Source organism: Neospora caninum, chromosome III (assembly GCF_000208865.1).
Source record: "Neospora caninum Liverpool complete genome, chromosome III".
Classification (NCBI taxonomy): Eukaryota; Apicomplexa; class Conoidasida; order Eucoccidiorida; family Sarcocystidae; genus Neospora; species Neospora caninum.
Genome location: NC_018388.1, coordinates 1,444,524 through 1,460,462, shown reverse-complemented (window position 1 = coordinate 1,460,462; position 15,939 = coordinate 1,444,524). Strand labels below are relative to the sequence as shown.

Here is a 15,939-nt window from a genome sequence, read left to right as displayed (position 1 = left end):
CATTAGCATTAGCAAGCTTTGCACAAGCAGGTTGTACTATGGCATCAAGCAAGTAGGCTGAATCACGTATCTGCATGTGCACTTGTTTTGAAAGCCCTTGGACCAAGGCGCCCTCTGCTGCTACTAAGCTCCAGACACACTGCTGATGCGAAATGCGTAGACGTCTGGGGGTAAACATGGCGTCGACACAGTATAACACCGAGAGGCAATGTGGTCCACTTGGTAGGAGACGTAAGCATAGGCATTACCGGAGTAGAAACAGAGCGGCAAATGTCAGTCTGATGTGTAGAGAACCGTCGGTCACCGCCTGACACCAAAGTTCTGAGTGGCGTCGCTCTTCTAGAATCCTCCCCACAACCTATAGATTTAATCCTGAAACGAGATCTGGATCGAGAAACCCCCAATGAAGTATGGGATATTCAACTAGAAATGAGTTTTGATTCAGGGCGCAGAAATGCCTTCAACAAGCATCAATGCGTCACTTTCTGTGTTGATGTTCGAGGGATTTTTCAAGGCAGAGTTGTCCACATTTTTCAATTGTCCATCTTTTCATGCTTTGTTCGCTACCTGCGTTAGCCCCTCTTGCGATCTTGGGCAAGCATGTGCCGATGTTCCATCTTGATAAGAGGAGATGGACGCACCTATGAAAGGAGTCTCTCTTCCGTGGACACGACATTAGAGTCACTCATAGGACTATCATATCCGTGTCTATTTGTCGCCCTAACGGACAGCGGATGCCTCATCTCCTCTTTCGTTGTACCGAATTTCACGGTTCGCCGGTGGGCACACAAACACGAGTTCAGCCAACTGCTGAGACAGAACGCTCAGTCCCTCTCACGTTGTCGCTAACGATTGTTGTGGCTTCCCAGTATTACCCTTTTCGTCTATGGAGGTGGCCTGCTTGCCTCAGGGTAGGTGGCTGGCCTCCGGTGCACGGTGACCTCACCGTGGATATGCAGATGCAGCATGACTGATAAGGGGGTGTGGAAACTCAGAAGTGCAACGCACTTAATTCCTTGGAGCGTCAGTAACTCGACACTTTCAGGGTCGCTGAATGACTCTCTACCCCCCGGAGAGAGTGTAACTAAGAGTGGCTCCGCAACCCACCAGCACGGGTGCTTTTGATGGCGAAGCGTTAACACTTACTACTGAAAAGGCACATCACACGTAGAGATGAGAACTCCCCATTGCGGAAAGCTACCTCTTCTGACAGGCACGCTGGCGACAGGTCTAGGCATGATTCACCCGCTACGAAAGAGGTACTCAATGATGTTAGCAAGCATTATCCCGGTCAAACTCTCTTGATCGTCCTGCGTGTTTCTGGCAATCCGCCCCTCGCTAGTCCTTAAGGAGATTCTGTCCTCCCTCTTTGGGTACCGGTGGAGCTTCTTTTCGTGATGCACGAATGAGTTAGCAGCGGGGATTGCCGTGCAAAAAAGCTCTGGAGAAATACATAGCACACTTTACTGGTTCAGAGTGTTACTCGCTGACCGTTTAAATGCGTGATCCAGAGTACCACTTCGACACATTTCGTGCACCTGTCCTGGCACATCGTCCCGCTGGCTTGCCACTTTCTCCGACTGGTTGTGTGCTGCATGAGGAGACTGCCTGAAGCCAGTCAGATCGTTTGCTACACGCAGTCTCCGATTCGCAGCGGGTGGTGCAACCAGGTTGTCACACAAGGATATTGAGAATTCACTACCGAGGCTAGAATTGTTGACAGCCTCTCTCATGCGGCATGCGTTCGACAAACGGTGTCACGACTGTTTATGTCTCTCCGTCTGATACTGAATCTCTTTGGCGCGGCTGAATTCTGTCAGCTCCCCACGATCCCAACTGTGGGCCGGCGATACAGTGACTGCTGCGCACACCGTGTCAAGGATTTGGTGCGCACGGCGTCAGACTGAGTTGTTTTGTTCGCGCACAAATGTTCTGGTGGGTTAGTATGGACTCACCCACCTGCACAAGTCACCGCCAATCGAAAACGGACTCAGTCAATTAAGACCCTTTCTTCCACCATGGAGGGGCATTCTCAAATTTCCACTCCTCTACACCTTGCCTCTCTTCGGTATATCGCCGGACGATCACTTCATTGTATACCTCCCGCTGCTCCGCCGTCAATTTCTCTTCCCACAAGTTCAGCAGCTGCCTTCGCAGCTCGCCGAGCGTCGACGGCGGCTGCAGATCCCGGCACAGCTCAGGTGCTAGCCACATCTCCAACAAAAACAGATCGCGTCCCGTCATCGATGGGCCGACGGAGGGAAACATGCAATTGCGTGTGCACCACTGCCCGTCCTCAGTCGCCCTTTCTTGTGTAGCCGAGTTCCCGATCGCCTCTCGTCTGACGCTCGACAACGAGGAAGTCGCGCCTTGCTGTGGAGAAAGCAAAACCGTTCGGGAGGTAGATTCAGATCCATTTACTCGACGAGTTCTTGATGGCTCAGCAGTTGTCCCTTCAGCCGATGCATGGAGGGTGGGGGGTGAAAATTCCCGGAGTGCCAGCGCTCCCGCAACCACGGGAAGAACCGTAGTCTCCAGCGTCTGCCTTACAGACACAAATCTTCCATCACGCACTCCACCTGGTGAGCCATGGAGAGCGCCACGCAACTCGTCATGTCTCGTGCTCAGGTTATGAGCCTCCTGCAGTCGCCGTCGAGACGTTCCCACCAACGGCTGATGTTCCCTGGTGGTGTGGTCCCCCCTGATCTCTATCGCACCACGAATCCCTGCAGCTTCCACAGAACGACCAGAGAGTCCTACTGGGGCTATCGTGGTTGTACGATGACCAGTTAGTGATGCTGCATGCCTGTCAGCGGTGACAGCTTCCGGGCTGTGACGCCCCGATCCTATCATGATGGCAGCATGGGAGTCCGAGACGGGAGACCACGCCGTGGGGAAAGGCCTGGCATGAGGCACAATCAGTGACGAATACCTCGGTGCACTTTCTAGAGTTTGGAGGTTCCGTCGTACTACCGTGTTTTGCTCGTCGACTGAGCAAGGACCGGGAGCTTCGTGGTTGACGGCAACGGACGGGAGAACAATGTCAAGCGTGTGACGCGGAGCACACGCGCCCTCATTTGACGTGTGGCCCTCCAGCGAAGGCGGTGAGCCGCTACGTTCTTGTCTTGGAGAAAATTGGATTTGCGTGGGACTGATATGTCGGGAGACGCTCAGTGTTTCCCATTCACTGCGACGACGCCCCGACAGGTCCCCTTCTGGTGGTGTCTCTGTTTCGTCACTCGCATCAGTGTTCGGTGCCTCCAGGTGGAGTTCCTCCCCGGCCTCTGCAGTCTCGAGGTGACGGCTGTCGGCTGGAGACCCCGAAGGCCGATCGGTAGTGTCCCGCTCTCGACTGCACGTGTTTGGATCCACGAGGCCCGCTGTGGGAGACAATGGCTGCTGATGCAGAACAGTTTGCTCACGACCGGCTACTCGGGATGATGAACTAGGAAGTGCCGAGCAGGTTACATCAGCTGCTGACGGCCCTAGTGAACCCGCAGGTTCATTTTGGCGCCACTGACGATACGGGAAAGGAGTGGAAGTCCATAGGGAAATAGAAGGAGATGGAGAAGTGAAGGAGACCGGCATTACGCTGCTTCGTGAGGAGAGAGCGGAAGGGTTTTGGCCCGGAAAGGGGGGACTGCGGATGTGGTGGTATGAAAATCGGCGACGCCACTCGTCTGCAACAGCATGGGGACAAGATCGAAAGGGAATCTCCATGAATAACATAGCGTATGTACACAAAAACGAAATAACCGCAAGGACACGAACAGAACCGACTTGCTGGGCAGGTGCCATCAATGTCCGCCTCTGAGTCACGCTGCCACTCTTCCTTCCAAAAAAAATACATTCTGGAGGAGAACGAACAATCAAGCTCCAAACCATTCCCATGGACTTCCAGTCGCCGTTTCACTGTTCTCTTGCAAAAGCACCTTTCCCAAAACTCCGCCTGGACAATAGTTTAACTTCTTGTTGAGGGCAACGAATGAAAGCTGCAGGTGCCTCGTGCCGTTAGTATAACAAACAGAAAAGGGAACTCTTAACCGACACGCACAGCTGGTACATGGACAGTCACGAGTGAAGCCAAAACCGTTACCTGGAGACGGAGTGAAAACGCAGCGTAATAGCAAATCACGTGATCCTCACTTTTTCTCTCAAGCCGACTCTCGGCGCTTTTCTCTTCCTCGTTTGCATCTTTGTTACCGGCATCCGTCAGACCTGTAGACGAACACCATTGTCACATGTTTAAAACAGCGGGAATCAGTGTGGTCAAAATCAATACTCCTATGGCAAGGTAGATCCCATCAAGCGACGTTGAAGCGACGCGTGTTTCCTTCCTGAAAGTGACGAGTCTCCACTGTGGTGTGGCTGTTGAGAGCTATGCTCGGCGTATCTCTTTGTGTCACCACGTATAGGTATCCACCCAGATTGCAAACTGATTTTAGGCGAACGCATTTACGATCTCGCCTGAAACAGTATACGTATGAAGAAGCGCAGACCTGGTGCCTGCCCATACACTGGTATTTAAACGTGTGGAGACTCCACCACGGACGTGTGATCCATCACAGGCCACAAAGGTAGTTGGATCAAAGTTCAGGTGGCTCCTCGCAGGAAAAACGTAAGAACATGGAGGAGAGGGAGCGACGAAATGGCCTTCCCATTCTGTGAAGGTTGCTGCCATCTTGGGTTTAAACTGTGAAGACCACACCACTGTTTCCTATTTCCCACACAAGGGCGGTGACAGCTGCCCAGCAAAGCATGAAGCAAGGAAATTGTGGAGAAGTGTATCCAACCTTAGATCAGGGCTCGCTGCACAAAGACTGAGAATGCAAAAACAGGCTATGGTCCCAGTGCCCAGGTAACAGGAGTTGTGTCATTGCTGTCTCTGTGCTAACCTTCGACATGAAGAAGGTTCAGTTTGTTTCTCTCATCTCTGTAGAAGGCAAAGAGGCCGTGCCGTTTGAGCGCAAGGCGAAATTTGAGGAGGGCGTCGAAGTCAATATCAAGAGCGGCATACTTGAAATACACACCGTGGGCGGTTCCGTCCCGCATACTTGCACACCGGCCGCATATGTCTTTGACACCTTGCTCGGGATATCTCATACGGAACAGCGGGTCTTGCTGGCAACCGAACTTAAACAGTTGATCACTTGCTCCGCAGGTTCTCGACGGGGAGGCCTGCAGCGTCTGCTCGTGCTCTTCACCTCTAACTCCACATTCCCCCTTTTGCCGTCTTTCCACGGTCAGACTCTTGCCCTGGCGGTGGGCCGCGTCAGCCTCCGTAGTCCTGCTACACTCTTTGTCCATTACGGACCAGTGCTCTTCAGTGGCAGTTTCTATGCGACGGCCAAGACACAAATCGCTATCCACACGTCTGCCGCGGTCTCCTAGCGCAAAACCGTAGAGGGAGTGAGGGACGTTCCGCGATGAGCCGGTAGTGCAGAATGACGAGAGTGGAGGCGGAAGTGGAGGATGATGAGGACATGTAGGCGGAGGACTGTTTAAAAGCGCGTAGAGCTGCAGATGCATCATGGAAAGCCCTGAACCACCGGACGGGCCGCTGAACTGAAGCTTGCGAAGCTGCGGCAGGTGACCTTGCAGCAGAAGGGAGTACAGAAGGAGAAGCTCCGCTGTGCACGTCCAGCCGAGGGAGAGTCGTCGAAGACTGAACCAGGGAAGATACAAAACGCCAAGGGTACACAGCCGCCTCCACTGCCTGCGACAACGCAACGGCCGGAGAACTTCCTTGTCCCTCTGCCTGCTTGCGCACTCCTGACGCGCGACCCACGTTAAAATGCACTGTCCTTCATCGATCGTTAAAATTTTGGGACCGGGTGCCTACGAGGGAGGATTGCCTCTCCACAGGCAGCATCCTGCAATCTGCAGACCATCGCCTTTTCGATACGATTCTGGCTACAACAGACATATGTTGCAGTTAGGCAGACGAGAGCTACACACCTAGTCGCTCCACCACTCCACGGGGTTAGACCTTCTGTGTGTCTTTCGGCGGTTGCCTTAGGGAGGAGCGAATGACCGGCACTAAAGCAGAAACCTCACTGTTCCCGCTTTTTCTGCGATGAGGTCTCAGGAGACCTCGATCGGAAGCCCTTCGCGGCAGCGCGGAAAGCCGCGGAGGTGTAGCAATTCATTGTGAGTTGAGCCAGCGGAGTCGCTGTTTAGTCTCTGTCTTTTCAGTTGTGTTGTCTCGTTTCCATAGATCTCACTATTGCGAACGCTAAACTCCTTGGGCATGCGCCCTGTGGCAGTGCTGTGTTTTGACTCTGTATGGACAGATGCTCGATCGATAGACCCAGGCGCTAATACCGTGGTCATGGGACTACTACGACATCCCGCACCTGATCCCTCACGATTCAGAAAGACGAGTGTGTTCTCCGCCTGAAATTTTTTGAAATGCACCTGAAAACTAAATTTTGTAGATTGGGCTCTGTCTTGTGACAAGTTCTTTCCTGCTTAGCACAACGCAGGTTCTGCCCTACGGTGTGGTTCATTGTCCTCTCACTTGTTGAACTTGAGCTGAGGATGAAGGCAGCAGAATGTGCGTGGCGGGTCTCCCTGGAGATCAACCTGCTGGAGCGTCTCACGCCCCGCGTGCAGGAGCCTCTGCAGTTGCGAGAGCGGTTTGGAGCTGTCTTCTTTTGCTGAGGAGAACGCGGAAGCGCGACGTGGTTGGTAGCCTGAACTTCGGCAAGGCAGCTCTCGTCGGCAAAACGAACGGATTCCCTTCCTTCGTCTCACGCAGGTTTCAGCTTTCGCTGTCCGCTCCCAAGTATCCGCCTCCGGGGGGCGTGCTTCGCAAATGCGGCGGTCTTCTGCCTGCTCGAAGTCTTTCTGAGCCCCGTCACCAACCGGAAAGGAACACTTCCCTTCCGACATTTTTTTCCACGAACACGGAGAGGAAGGCGAACGAAGGAAGCCCCGGGTTTTATTCAAGCTGGCATCATCTGAATGGGTAGGGTGTCGAAGCTGAGCTGCGGACACAGCGCCAGATCCGCCGCAGTCACTGGTTCCTCCACCGGTCCCCGGTGGCGGTTCCATCTCACCAGGCACCGGCGCTGGAGGAAAGAGGTTGCGTATGTGTTCTGAGATCTCCGCTCGAGCGTTGCTAGCAGGCGAGTTCTGCAACGACAGAGTGCCGATGTCTGACTGAGGCGAAAGTGTATGAGAAGGTGAAAGACCCCAGTCTAACGCAGCCCTTGGACTTTCCGCGCCCCCCTTCCCACGAAGGTTTTCTGCACTCGCTTCTTCCAGCTTATCCCTTTGTGTCTCGTCCATCGAGTCCGGCCCCGTCTCCTCACGCAGTCGCTTACGCGAAGGCGGAAGCTGCGAACGGCCCTCTCCACCGGTAAGGCCTCCTCTTTGATTTCTCTTCCCAGACGCCCCCGGTCGCTGTTGTCGCGTCCCCCTCCCGCCTGCAAGCGGTCCGTCGAAACCCCCTTGTCCTCGGCTCTGACGGCGCTTCCCGCAATGACAAGAAGGGCGGCTCACAGCTCGGCCGCACTGGCAAGCTGTGGATGAATCTGGGCTCGGCTCTACGGCAGTCCTCCGGTCCGATGAGTTCCTGTAGTCTCTGGCGCGACTGTTTCGCCCTTCAACCCGGGAGAAGTATGGGGCAACGAAGCGATGCAGACACCGGATACAAAGATGAGTGAAGGACGGACCCGCGGAGAATCCTGGAGGAACGTGAATGGGGAAGTTTGTATGGAAGACCTGAAGAACCGGCAACTGCCGCGGAAGGTTAAGAGGCTGCAGGGTTCCCTTGTTGTAGGCGCGACGACCTCGAAGCCCCGACCGGTGCCGCGTGGCGGCTAACTCTCCCTCGCCAGTGAGCTGAAAAACGACAGCACACTCTCTAGAGCTCGTGAGTTCGCAAATTGCGGCTTGGTAGCAGGTAGAACACTCACAGCAGCCTGTTTCTGTCGGGGATATATCCTCCTCTGACATGGACGCGTATATGTTTGCAACTGTGGTACTGTCGCCGCCTCGCTAAAACTTGAACGCTCATCGTTTCCCGAAACTGGTACATGCCGCCCCTGACGGTTGAGGTTCCCAGAATGACGAAGCCTCTATGCATTCGATGCCAGACACAGTGGTCTCTTGCGAGGAACTGAGTGTCAAGGATTCCACATACCCTTGCGAAAGTGCCTTCCTTTTCCACTGTACCACTCTCACCTCTCTCTCATGAGGAAGTTCGACCGAAAGCTTAAAGACTCGGAGCGTCTTCGCATTCTGCTGGAGCAGCCCCTGCACAAGGTCGAGCTCCAAGCTCAACTGGTGCAGCCGCTTGACCTCTTTTGCCTCGAGTTTCAAAGTCAGCTGGACAAGGTGCCTGAGACCCCCAAACAAGGCACGCAGCGCTGCGGGGCTCACTAGCCCTCCGCCGCTCGCTGATCGCCTGCTCTGACCTCGTGGTCCTCTTCTTGAAGGGCCAAGCAACATTCGCGCGTTGCCTCTTCGCCGGGTTCGAGTGCTCACCTGAGCTGCCTGCTGCCTCTGCTGGCGCCTTGCGTTTCGCGCAAGACAAGCTGATCCTGGGCTGCTCACCAAAACGGCAAGCTGATCGCCCTGGCGCGCGAAGGCAAAGGGAAACTGAGTTCCCGAGGCGAAGAGAAAAGGCAAAAGAAGAACCTGCTGTTCCATGTTCTCTCCGCGGTGAGACTGAACAGGCCTCTGGAAACGAATTGGCTCCGGCGGAGTCGCTTCAGCGTCTGCCAAATTCTGCGCGTCAGGCCATCGCTCTACACCAGCCAGGATTGCCATAGATGCGCCGCGCCTTGGCATCTCTGTCCTCGAAAGCTGTGTTGAGTTCTGAAATGCTGCTTCCTCAGCGCGTTGCGCGTAAGGGTGTACACTGGACTGCAAAGGGAGAGAATCCCCGTTATTGTCATTGGCTGTTCGTCCCGAAGGAACGGAGGGACTCCCTTCCTGATGGCTGAGTTGGCGAGAGTTCCTCAACGGGTTTGGGCCGCATCCGTTGTCGACGCCTTCAAGATCCTGAACCGGTGCTACAAGTTGCATGCATCCGTCCACTCTACTTGTTTCCGATGCCCTGAGATCCTGCGGTTCCAGTCCCTCGTAGGCGTACCCCCCTTCGAGCGGCGGTCCCCGGTCCCGTGCCTCGTGGACCCGGGTCTGCTCATCGGTAACCTGTTCTCGTGGGGCAGAGCTTTCGTTTGCTGGCTCGCCTTGGAAAAGGTGCGTTCCCCAACTCCTGTTGACAGAGGGTGAAGCTGTCCTGTTGCGCATAGTAGGTAGATGTGTTCGCGGATGCATCCGCGCGTCTCGTGTACATGGATGGGCCTGCGGATGCTCTTGGGGGTGCTCTGAGGCAGTCTGCCTCCCTCGGGGTGAGGCACTGGGCTGACTCGGTGACCTGTTGGTCTGTTGCCCCTGTAGGTGGACCAGAAGTTGATGGAGCAGCATCAGCTGTTGGCGCTCCATCCGGACACGATGATGATGCGACCGATGCTGGAACCGCTCCCCAGTGCACGCTGCTGGAGTTGCCCCGTCCTGCCTTCGGCTTAGCAGACCTCGTGATATCGAATCCCCGCTGGAAGGCTGGAGAGGCGATCGCAGTGGGTCACCTTCGCCGCGGGCACACCCGTCGCCGCGTTCTCTCTCCTGGGGACCTGCTGACGTTCCTTGAGGAGATGCGGAAGGGAAGAGAAGAAGCAAAGGATCCCGCGAAACCTGCTGCGACGCTGAGGGTTCCGTAGACTCTCCAGAAGGTTCTGCTTCCCTTTCGCGCCTTTGCCTTTCTCTGGAGAAGTCTTCGCATTGGCGTCTGTCGTCTCGTCCTGCTGATTCCTCCGAGAATCTCCCGAGGGTTTCCATGGGAGATTCGTGGCTGCCCAGTGAGTCGCCGTTCAGGGGAGCATCGGCACTTCCTCGCTCGCGTCCAGATTGAGACAGTCGTTGCTCCACAACAGGTGCCTGATTCGCTGCTTCCAGCGGCATCATCCCCAGCCGAGCTCCGGCAAGATCTACCGGCCTTTGAGGCTCAACTGTCTCCTGGCTGTTGTCGACAGCCGCCCCTGCGACTGGGGATTCGCAGCGCTCCCCACGGGATACAGAGGTAGCTGGCCTGGAAATAAAGTTCGAAGTGACTGGCATTTCTCTTCGATCAATAGGTCTCCAGGCAAGCGGTGGGGTTCCTGGGGTGGCCGTCGCTCCCCCATCTCGCATATCGTGGCAAACAGAGCTGAGCGATCCGCGCTCTCTTGGTTCAGCACCTGCTGTAAGCGCAGGTAATTGATGAACCATCGGCTGGGGCTCTGAGCCGTGGCCATGTGACTCGGGAAGGCGTTGCTCGATGCTGCCGGTACCTAGATCTCTGGAAGGGCACGGCGGGGGTCCTTTGGACAACACCTCCGGCGCTTCGCAAGTTACCAATCCTTCGGGTGGGTCTTGATGATCCTGATCAGACACGGACACCGAGCGGGCGCGTGGCTCCCTGTCGCCGGAGACACGGACAGTCCCTCTTGACAGAGCAGCCTCTCCACCTGAGCCGGAATTTTGCTGGCTCGGATGAGAGGGGTGACCCGCGTCTTGCCACGGGCGTGCTCGATGGCCCTCGGCGGCGAGCGAAGGCCGTACCATTCCAGGAATGTCTCTCTCGCCGACGAAGCCTTGAAGAAAAAGGACAGGTTCGCCGTCACCGCGCCGTGAAGGACCTGAAGTCACAGGTATGCTCGATACATTGGTGGCCGTCGTTGAGTCTGCTGAACGAATTAGACCCGTGGCCGCTCGCGCCCTTCCTCTGGCAGCACTTCCATTGTCACTGGCATGGGAACTGATGCGTGTAGGCAGGAGACGAAGAAGAGCCGGAGGTAAGACAGCGGTTGCGCTTGTGTGGGGCGAGGAATGCCACGGGAAAGTGTAGGCGCTCGTAGGCGCAGAATTCACAGTGAGGTCCACCGCGAGTTTTGTTACTCCGTTGAACCGGGAGATGAGAGTCTTGAAATCTCTTAGCCGCGGGCGAACTCTACCAGAGGACCTCTTTCCCGATGCGGAGGAAGCCTTCTGGTGCTGCAGAAGTTTCTGAACTGCCGCGTCTTCGAGAAGATTCCACGCTGCAGGAAGGTGGGTCAGTTCACGCGCGTATCGACAGGTCGCTCCAAATGCCACAACGGATGGAAAGGGTAGACACCGTAGAACAGCACACAGGATCGCGGGGGGTAAGTGGCTTAATAAAAGGGAAGAGGAGCAGCAATATGGAGCTGGAGAACGACTTGAGGTATCGGAGTGGAGCGAAGGAGAAGCCGTTGGTCGACATGAGGCGGCAGACTGATGAATATACAAGCGTGTTTCTCTCTTCTCCTCTCTGCGTCCCTTCTGCCTCAAAGGCACACTTGGTGCCTCCCTGTGTTTGCGAATTCTACAACTGCCAGAAGGGGTAGAAGTTACTGCGGAGCCCTGCGCTGACAGCTCCCACAGTCTCTCGCTCGAGCGAACGGCAGCGTGCGGTACAGCTCCACGACTTTGCCCCTCTAGCTCATCCGTTTCGGCGTCAAGAGAAGAAATGTGCGCACCCACAACAGTAACTGGTGCTACAACACGACATAAAGCAACGCTGGCGAGGGCATGAGACCCTTCTGAACAACCTGAAGCCGTCCCTGCGCCCAGCGACCCGCTTGTCCCTGAAGTGGGCTGGGAAAATGTTGAGGCTCTACCCGAAAGTTCCAGGTGAAGCGATCTCTCCGCCATGGCATTCCGGCTGGCGTCGACACAGCGAGGGTCGGGGGTGGGTGTTGAGGACGTGACAGCTTCTCGCGAAGTGCAGTCGCTCCGCGAGGAGTCGGCAGAGACGAAGCCGGAGGGATTCGCACAAGGCAAGGTCGCTGGCAAAGGTTGTGGTGGATTGGAAGAAGTAACATTGACGCCTGTGAGGGAACCTGCTTGGGGAGGCTGTGAACAACCCGCTGAAGTGGGCGCCTGATTTTCTTGTACAGGCTGGAAAGGTTCAATGGTACCGAGACTCGGGTCTGACAGAAGTGGTAGGCCTTTGACGGAGCCGTTGGATTCCAATGCGGAATCTGCTGCATCACTGCGCTGCCACTGTTCTGCTCGGGCGTTGGGACAGCGCGTGGACGCTACGAATGCCGCGGAACACGGGCTTTCTCCACCTTCAGGACTCCCGTGCATGTCTTGCTGGAAACGATGACACTGCACCACTGCCGGAATCCTGGAACGCTGAGTCGGGTCTGCTGCGCGAGATGTAGAAGGCCCACCGTTGGCCTCACAAGAGGATGGGTACGAGCGAGGTCCCGAAGAAGCTGGAGACGTTGTGGAAGTTGTTCGTATCGACGAAGAACACACGAAGGAGACGCTCGGGTTTGAAAGAGCCGTGCCGGCAACATCGCTATCGAGGCCGGAATGCTCCGAATGGAGAAGGATTCTCCGTTTTTTTCGACATTGAGTCAGTGAGGGGGTGGATGCAGGTGAAGGCAAGAGAAGTCGAGGCCGAAGCCTGCGAGCTGCCCGGAAAGAAAACTGTTCACCGCCTGAGGTAGACTCAGTGGAGGTCCCCGTTTTTGCTCTCTCAGCCGTTCTTTCTGTTGCAGGCCTGTCATTTTCTGCTGCGATGGTTGTCAGTTGTGAACTGTGACTATCGGCCGAGGATTTCGTCGCACAATTCCTTTCCTTCGTCTGCAACATTCCCCCTGCATTGTGGAGTCCCTTGGGGGACTCTGATAGAATTTCGCTTGCGCCGCCGTTAATTTCTTGGACATGTGATTGCTGAGATCTGAAGACAGGAAGACTCCGGTTTTGGGACACCGCTGATTGGTTAGTGGGACCGTCGTCTTCGGATGGATCGGTAATACTCGCCTGTTCTGTCTCTGGTTGCTCCTGGTGAGGTCGTACTGCAACTGGAAAAGCCACATGCGCCGGAGCACATGCAAAGGCAGACTGCCGTTCCGGCAACGGCGCGAAGCCTCCCTCCACAACGCAGTCGGGCTCCTGCCTGGTCGGGGACTCGGGTATTTCCCTTTCGCCAGAGAAAACAGAATCTGATCGACTTCCACCCCGTTGCGACAGAGTACCTCCTGGACCTTTCTCACTTGGTCGCATTGAATTCTTAGGCAGAGGCGATGGCGCCTGTGGTGCCTGTCTTCTTGTCTTCGAGCGTAGATTGTACCTCATTTTGTTTTAACCAGGTGTTGAAGAAACAGGGCTAGTTACTTACCGGAGAACCGCACGCCATCATCATGCATATCCCTGTAGAAGGTAGGCAACCGGAAGTGTGATTCTTCTGTGTTCGGCAGAGTTATCATCTGTGCTTGCTTCTTTGAATCACACTCTTCCTTCTCAACACTGAGATTGGCACAGGCTGTCAACGTCACTACGAGCTGACGTGCGGTTGCTGACAAGTTGTCGAAGTATATGATCTCCCTTTAAGATGTCGGCGGAGAACCAGCATGATCGTGGAGAGAAAGGGACCGAGCACCGCATCAGAAAGTCGATAATCTTCTTCAATGAAACACAGTTGTACATCACTCTTCTCAGGCAAGCCTGACGTCGCTCAACGCCATTTTTTTGTGGACCTGAAGAAATGCCACACTTCTACTTGAGGTATAGAAACTGTGCACGTTGCTCGATGCTCTTTTCTGAGAACCAACGCGTTCACAGGAAAGAAACACCTCATGATTTGATAGACATGGGCCTGATAGGCTAAAGACAAATCGTGTTTTCTATTAATGACCCGGTCTCCGCTGCATCACTGATTTGGGAGGCCGACCAACAGGGGAGTGCCGGACTGCTCTATGGCTGCCACGGCACTGCTGTGCCTGGAAGAGAAACTCTTCATCAGCGTATGCTCGACTGGCATTCGCGGGTTGATGTGAGCCTCCAGGTTTTCTGTAGCAGCACACCCGGCAATGCGATTACTCGCTAATTTTCGGACTCGCTCAGGAAGAAGCGCGATTCACGCAGAGACCGAGGCACCTTCGTCCTCAACTGCACGCCACACCTTTGTTGGCAGGTTCGGGGTGCTACCATTACTACGATCAATTTGGAATGGACATCAACAGATGACGCGTGGTAGCTAGTTGGCTACCGTGTATACATGTTCAACAGTCCGCGGTTTGTTGTGATATATGTTTGAGGTAAAGCAGTACAGTAGTACACACGTTAAAGGTCCAATCATTTCCTTTTGACTATCAACGAAGTGGGTTGCTCCGTCATCTGAGCTGCATACAAGAGGACCTGCTGGCGCTCATTAGTTAGAATGCGATGTCCACCGAATGAGGATAGTCTCTCTGCCCCTCGGGGTGACGAGAAAAACGCGGAGGCCCCCCAGCCCCCCCGGTGTATCCCACGAGAAACAGAGTCACCCAGCGAAAATTGCGGAGAGCTTGGATTTAGGCTGCGCTTTCACTGCAGCTGTCTGCATCCTCCCCGTTCTACAGGAATTTGCGATGCCGTGTTCGCCCCTCTTCAGTTCATCTGGTAAGGAAACCAACCGGGCAGCCCTCCGTCAGATCACATTTTCACCGTTTTTTCGTTTACAGAACATCTCAACTTCCTCGTGTTCGACTGCCCCACAGGTGATCTTTTCGGCCCCCCTCCCGGCGGGGTTGTCGCGTGTAGCAGATATACCCGCTGCTCGTACTAAAAGCTGTCTCATCCAGGAGGTCAGCCGTTGAAGCAGATCCAGCGTTTTTGTGGCAGTGAAAATCGCTCATCGTTCTTGGAGGGGGGGATGAACGGGGGGCAGCACGTGGATACTAGATTGGGCGGCCCCAACACAGAAAATGCTCACGCCGGTTCATATGATGATCTAACCTTGCATGCGTACAACAAAACACGTTCAAACTCCCCCTGAACTTTTTGCCACTCTCTGCCTGACTCCCTCGCGATGAGATCAACAGATGGCTCTCGGTACCGAGATCCGTCCTGTAAAAAAGGAGATGAGGGCATCTTTAATTGACAATCGCCGAACTGACAGCTCGAGTTCCCGTTAGTACCGTAGCGTTGATGCATGACTGTGGTAGTGGAAGGTTAAAAACGTCCATGCAGTGTGCGATTCCCTGATGCTGGCGACAGATTTTGGCGCATATCTGGGCCGACAACGGGCGACCCGTTATGAGGTTCAACGTATTTGGCCACCGAATGATTTTTGAGAATACCCCTGCAAATATGTTCTTTCATGTCATATCTGAACGGCATGGAGGAATGACAGAAAGCAGTTGCCGCGACTATAGCAGGAAGTGAGGGTTGTCCACAACACGCCACTAGACTCCAACTGAACCCACATTCAATCAATAGATGCATATGCCACGCGTCACACAATCGCTAATGGGATCTCTATTAGCATCGTTCGGCTGCGAAGTCAATTCAGGTGATATGTCGCCCCTTTTTTCTCAGGTCTTTGTTACATCGCAGCAGTTTCACTTTTGCGTTGGCGTTCGTTTGTAGCTCCGGATTTTGTTGGGGTGCAACGGACGGGTCGAATGGTGCGCCTGATAGCAGCAGCGACTCACAGCGGCCGGGCTGCGTCAAACGTTCTATGCGCATTAGGTTACCCTGGGCACGAACTTCGTTTACTTCGTGACATACTAAGACCCCAGCAATTTTGTCTCTCCACAACTCCGGGAGGCTGTCCTCGTTTTTCGGAACTTCGACCCAGTCAGTTGCTGGACATTCGCTTGGGTCGCAGCAAACAGAGACACTCCAGTTTCTCCTTTCTGGAATCAAGGGAACTGCCTGTGATATGCGTGACTTGTAGCTGACTACTGCCGCCTCCACATAGCTGCCAAATACGACTGGCGGTGCTGGTGAAACAATGCTGCGCTAACATGCGTCACGGCAACGCGAAATCTCGATTTGACTACTCAGCACACAGTCGATCCACGACAACACTCGCCTCAGCAGAGACAGCGAGAGCGCCCGTTTCAGTGGCACCGCCACACGTATATCGTA

The 15,939-nt window shown here is 54.8% G+C and overlaps 3 protein-coding genes across 3 annotated transcripts; all 3 read right to left on the bottom strand.

Moving 5' to 3' along the window:
• Positions 1 to 1,998: 1,998 nt before the first annotated feature.
• Positions 1,999 to 3,588, bottom strand: NCLIV_008600 (conserved hypothetical protein; the record flags this gene model as incomplete). Its single annotated transcript, XM_003880376.1, has 1 exon — positions 1,999 to 3,588. The coding sequence occupies one exon, from the start codon at positions 3,586 to 3,588 to the stop codon at positions 1,999 to 2,001; it is 1,590 nt and encodes a 529-aa protein (XP_003880425.1).
• A 1,302-nt stretch (positions 3,589 to 4,890) lies between these two features.
• Positions 4,891 to 5,532, bottom strand: NCLIV_008590 (conserved hypothetical protein; the record flags this gene model as incomplete). The annotated part of the gene is made up of 1 exon (XM_003880375.1): positions 4,891 to 5,532. The coding sequence occupies one exon, from the start codon at positions 5,530 to 5,532 to the stop codon at positions 4,891 to 4,893; it is 642 nt and encodes a 213-aa protein (XP_003880424.1).
• Positions 5,533 to 6,516: 984 nt separating this feature from the next.
• NCLIV_008580 (hypothetical protein) lies at positions 6,517 to 13,161 on the bottom strand (the record flags this gene model as incomplete). Its single annotated transcript, XM_003880374.1, has 2 exons — positions 6,517 to 7,950; positions 8,182 to 13,161. The coding sequence occupies 2 exons, from the start codon at positions 13,159 to 13,161 to the stop codon at positions 6,517 to 6,519; spliced, it is 6,414 nt and encodes a 2,137-aa protein (XP_003880423.1).
• Positions 13,162 to 15,939: the final 2,778 nt, after the last annotated feature.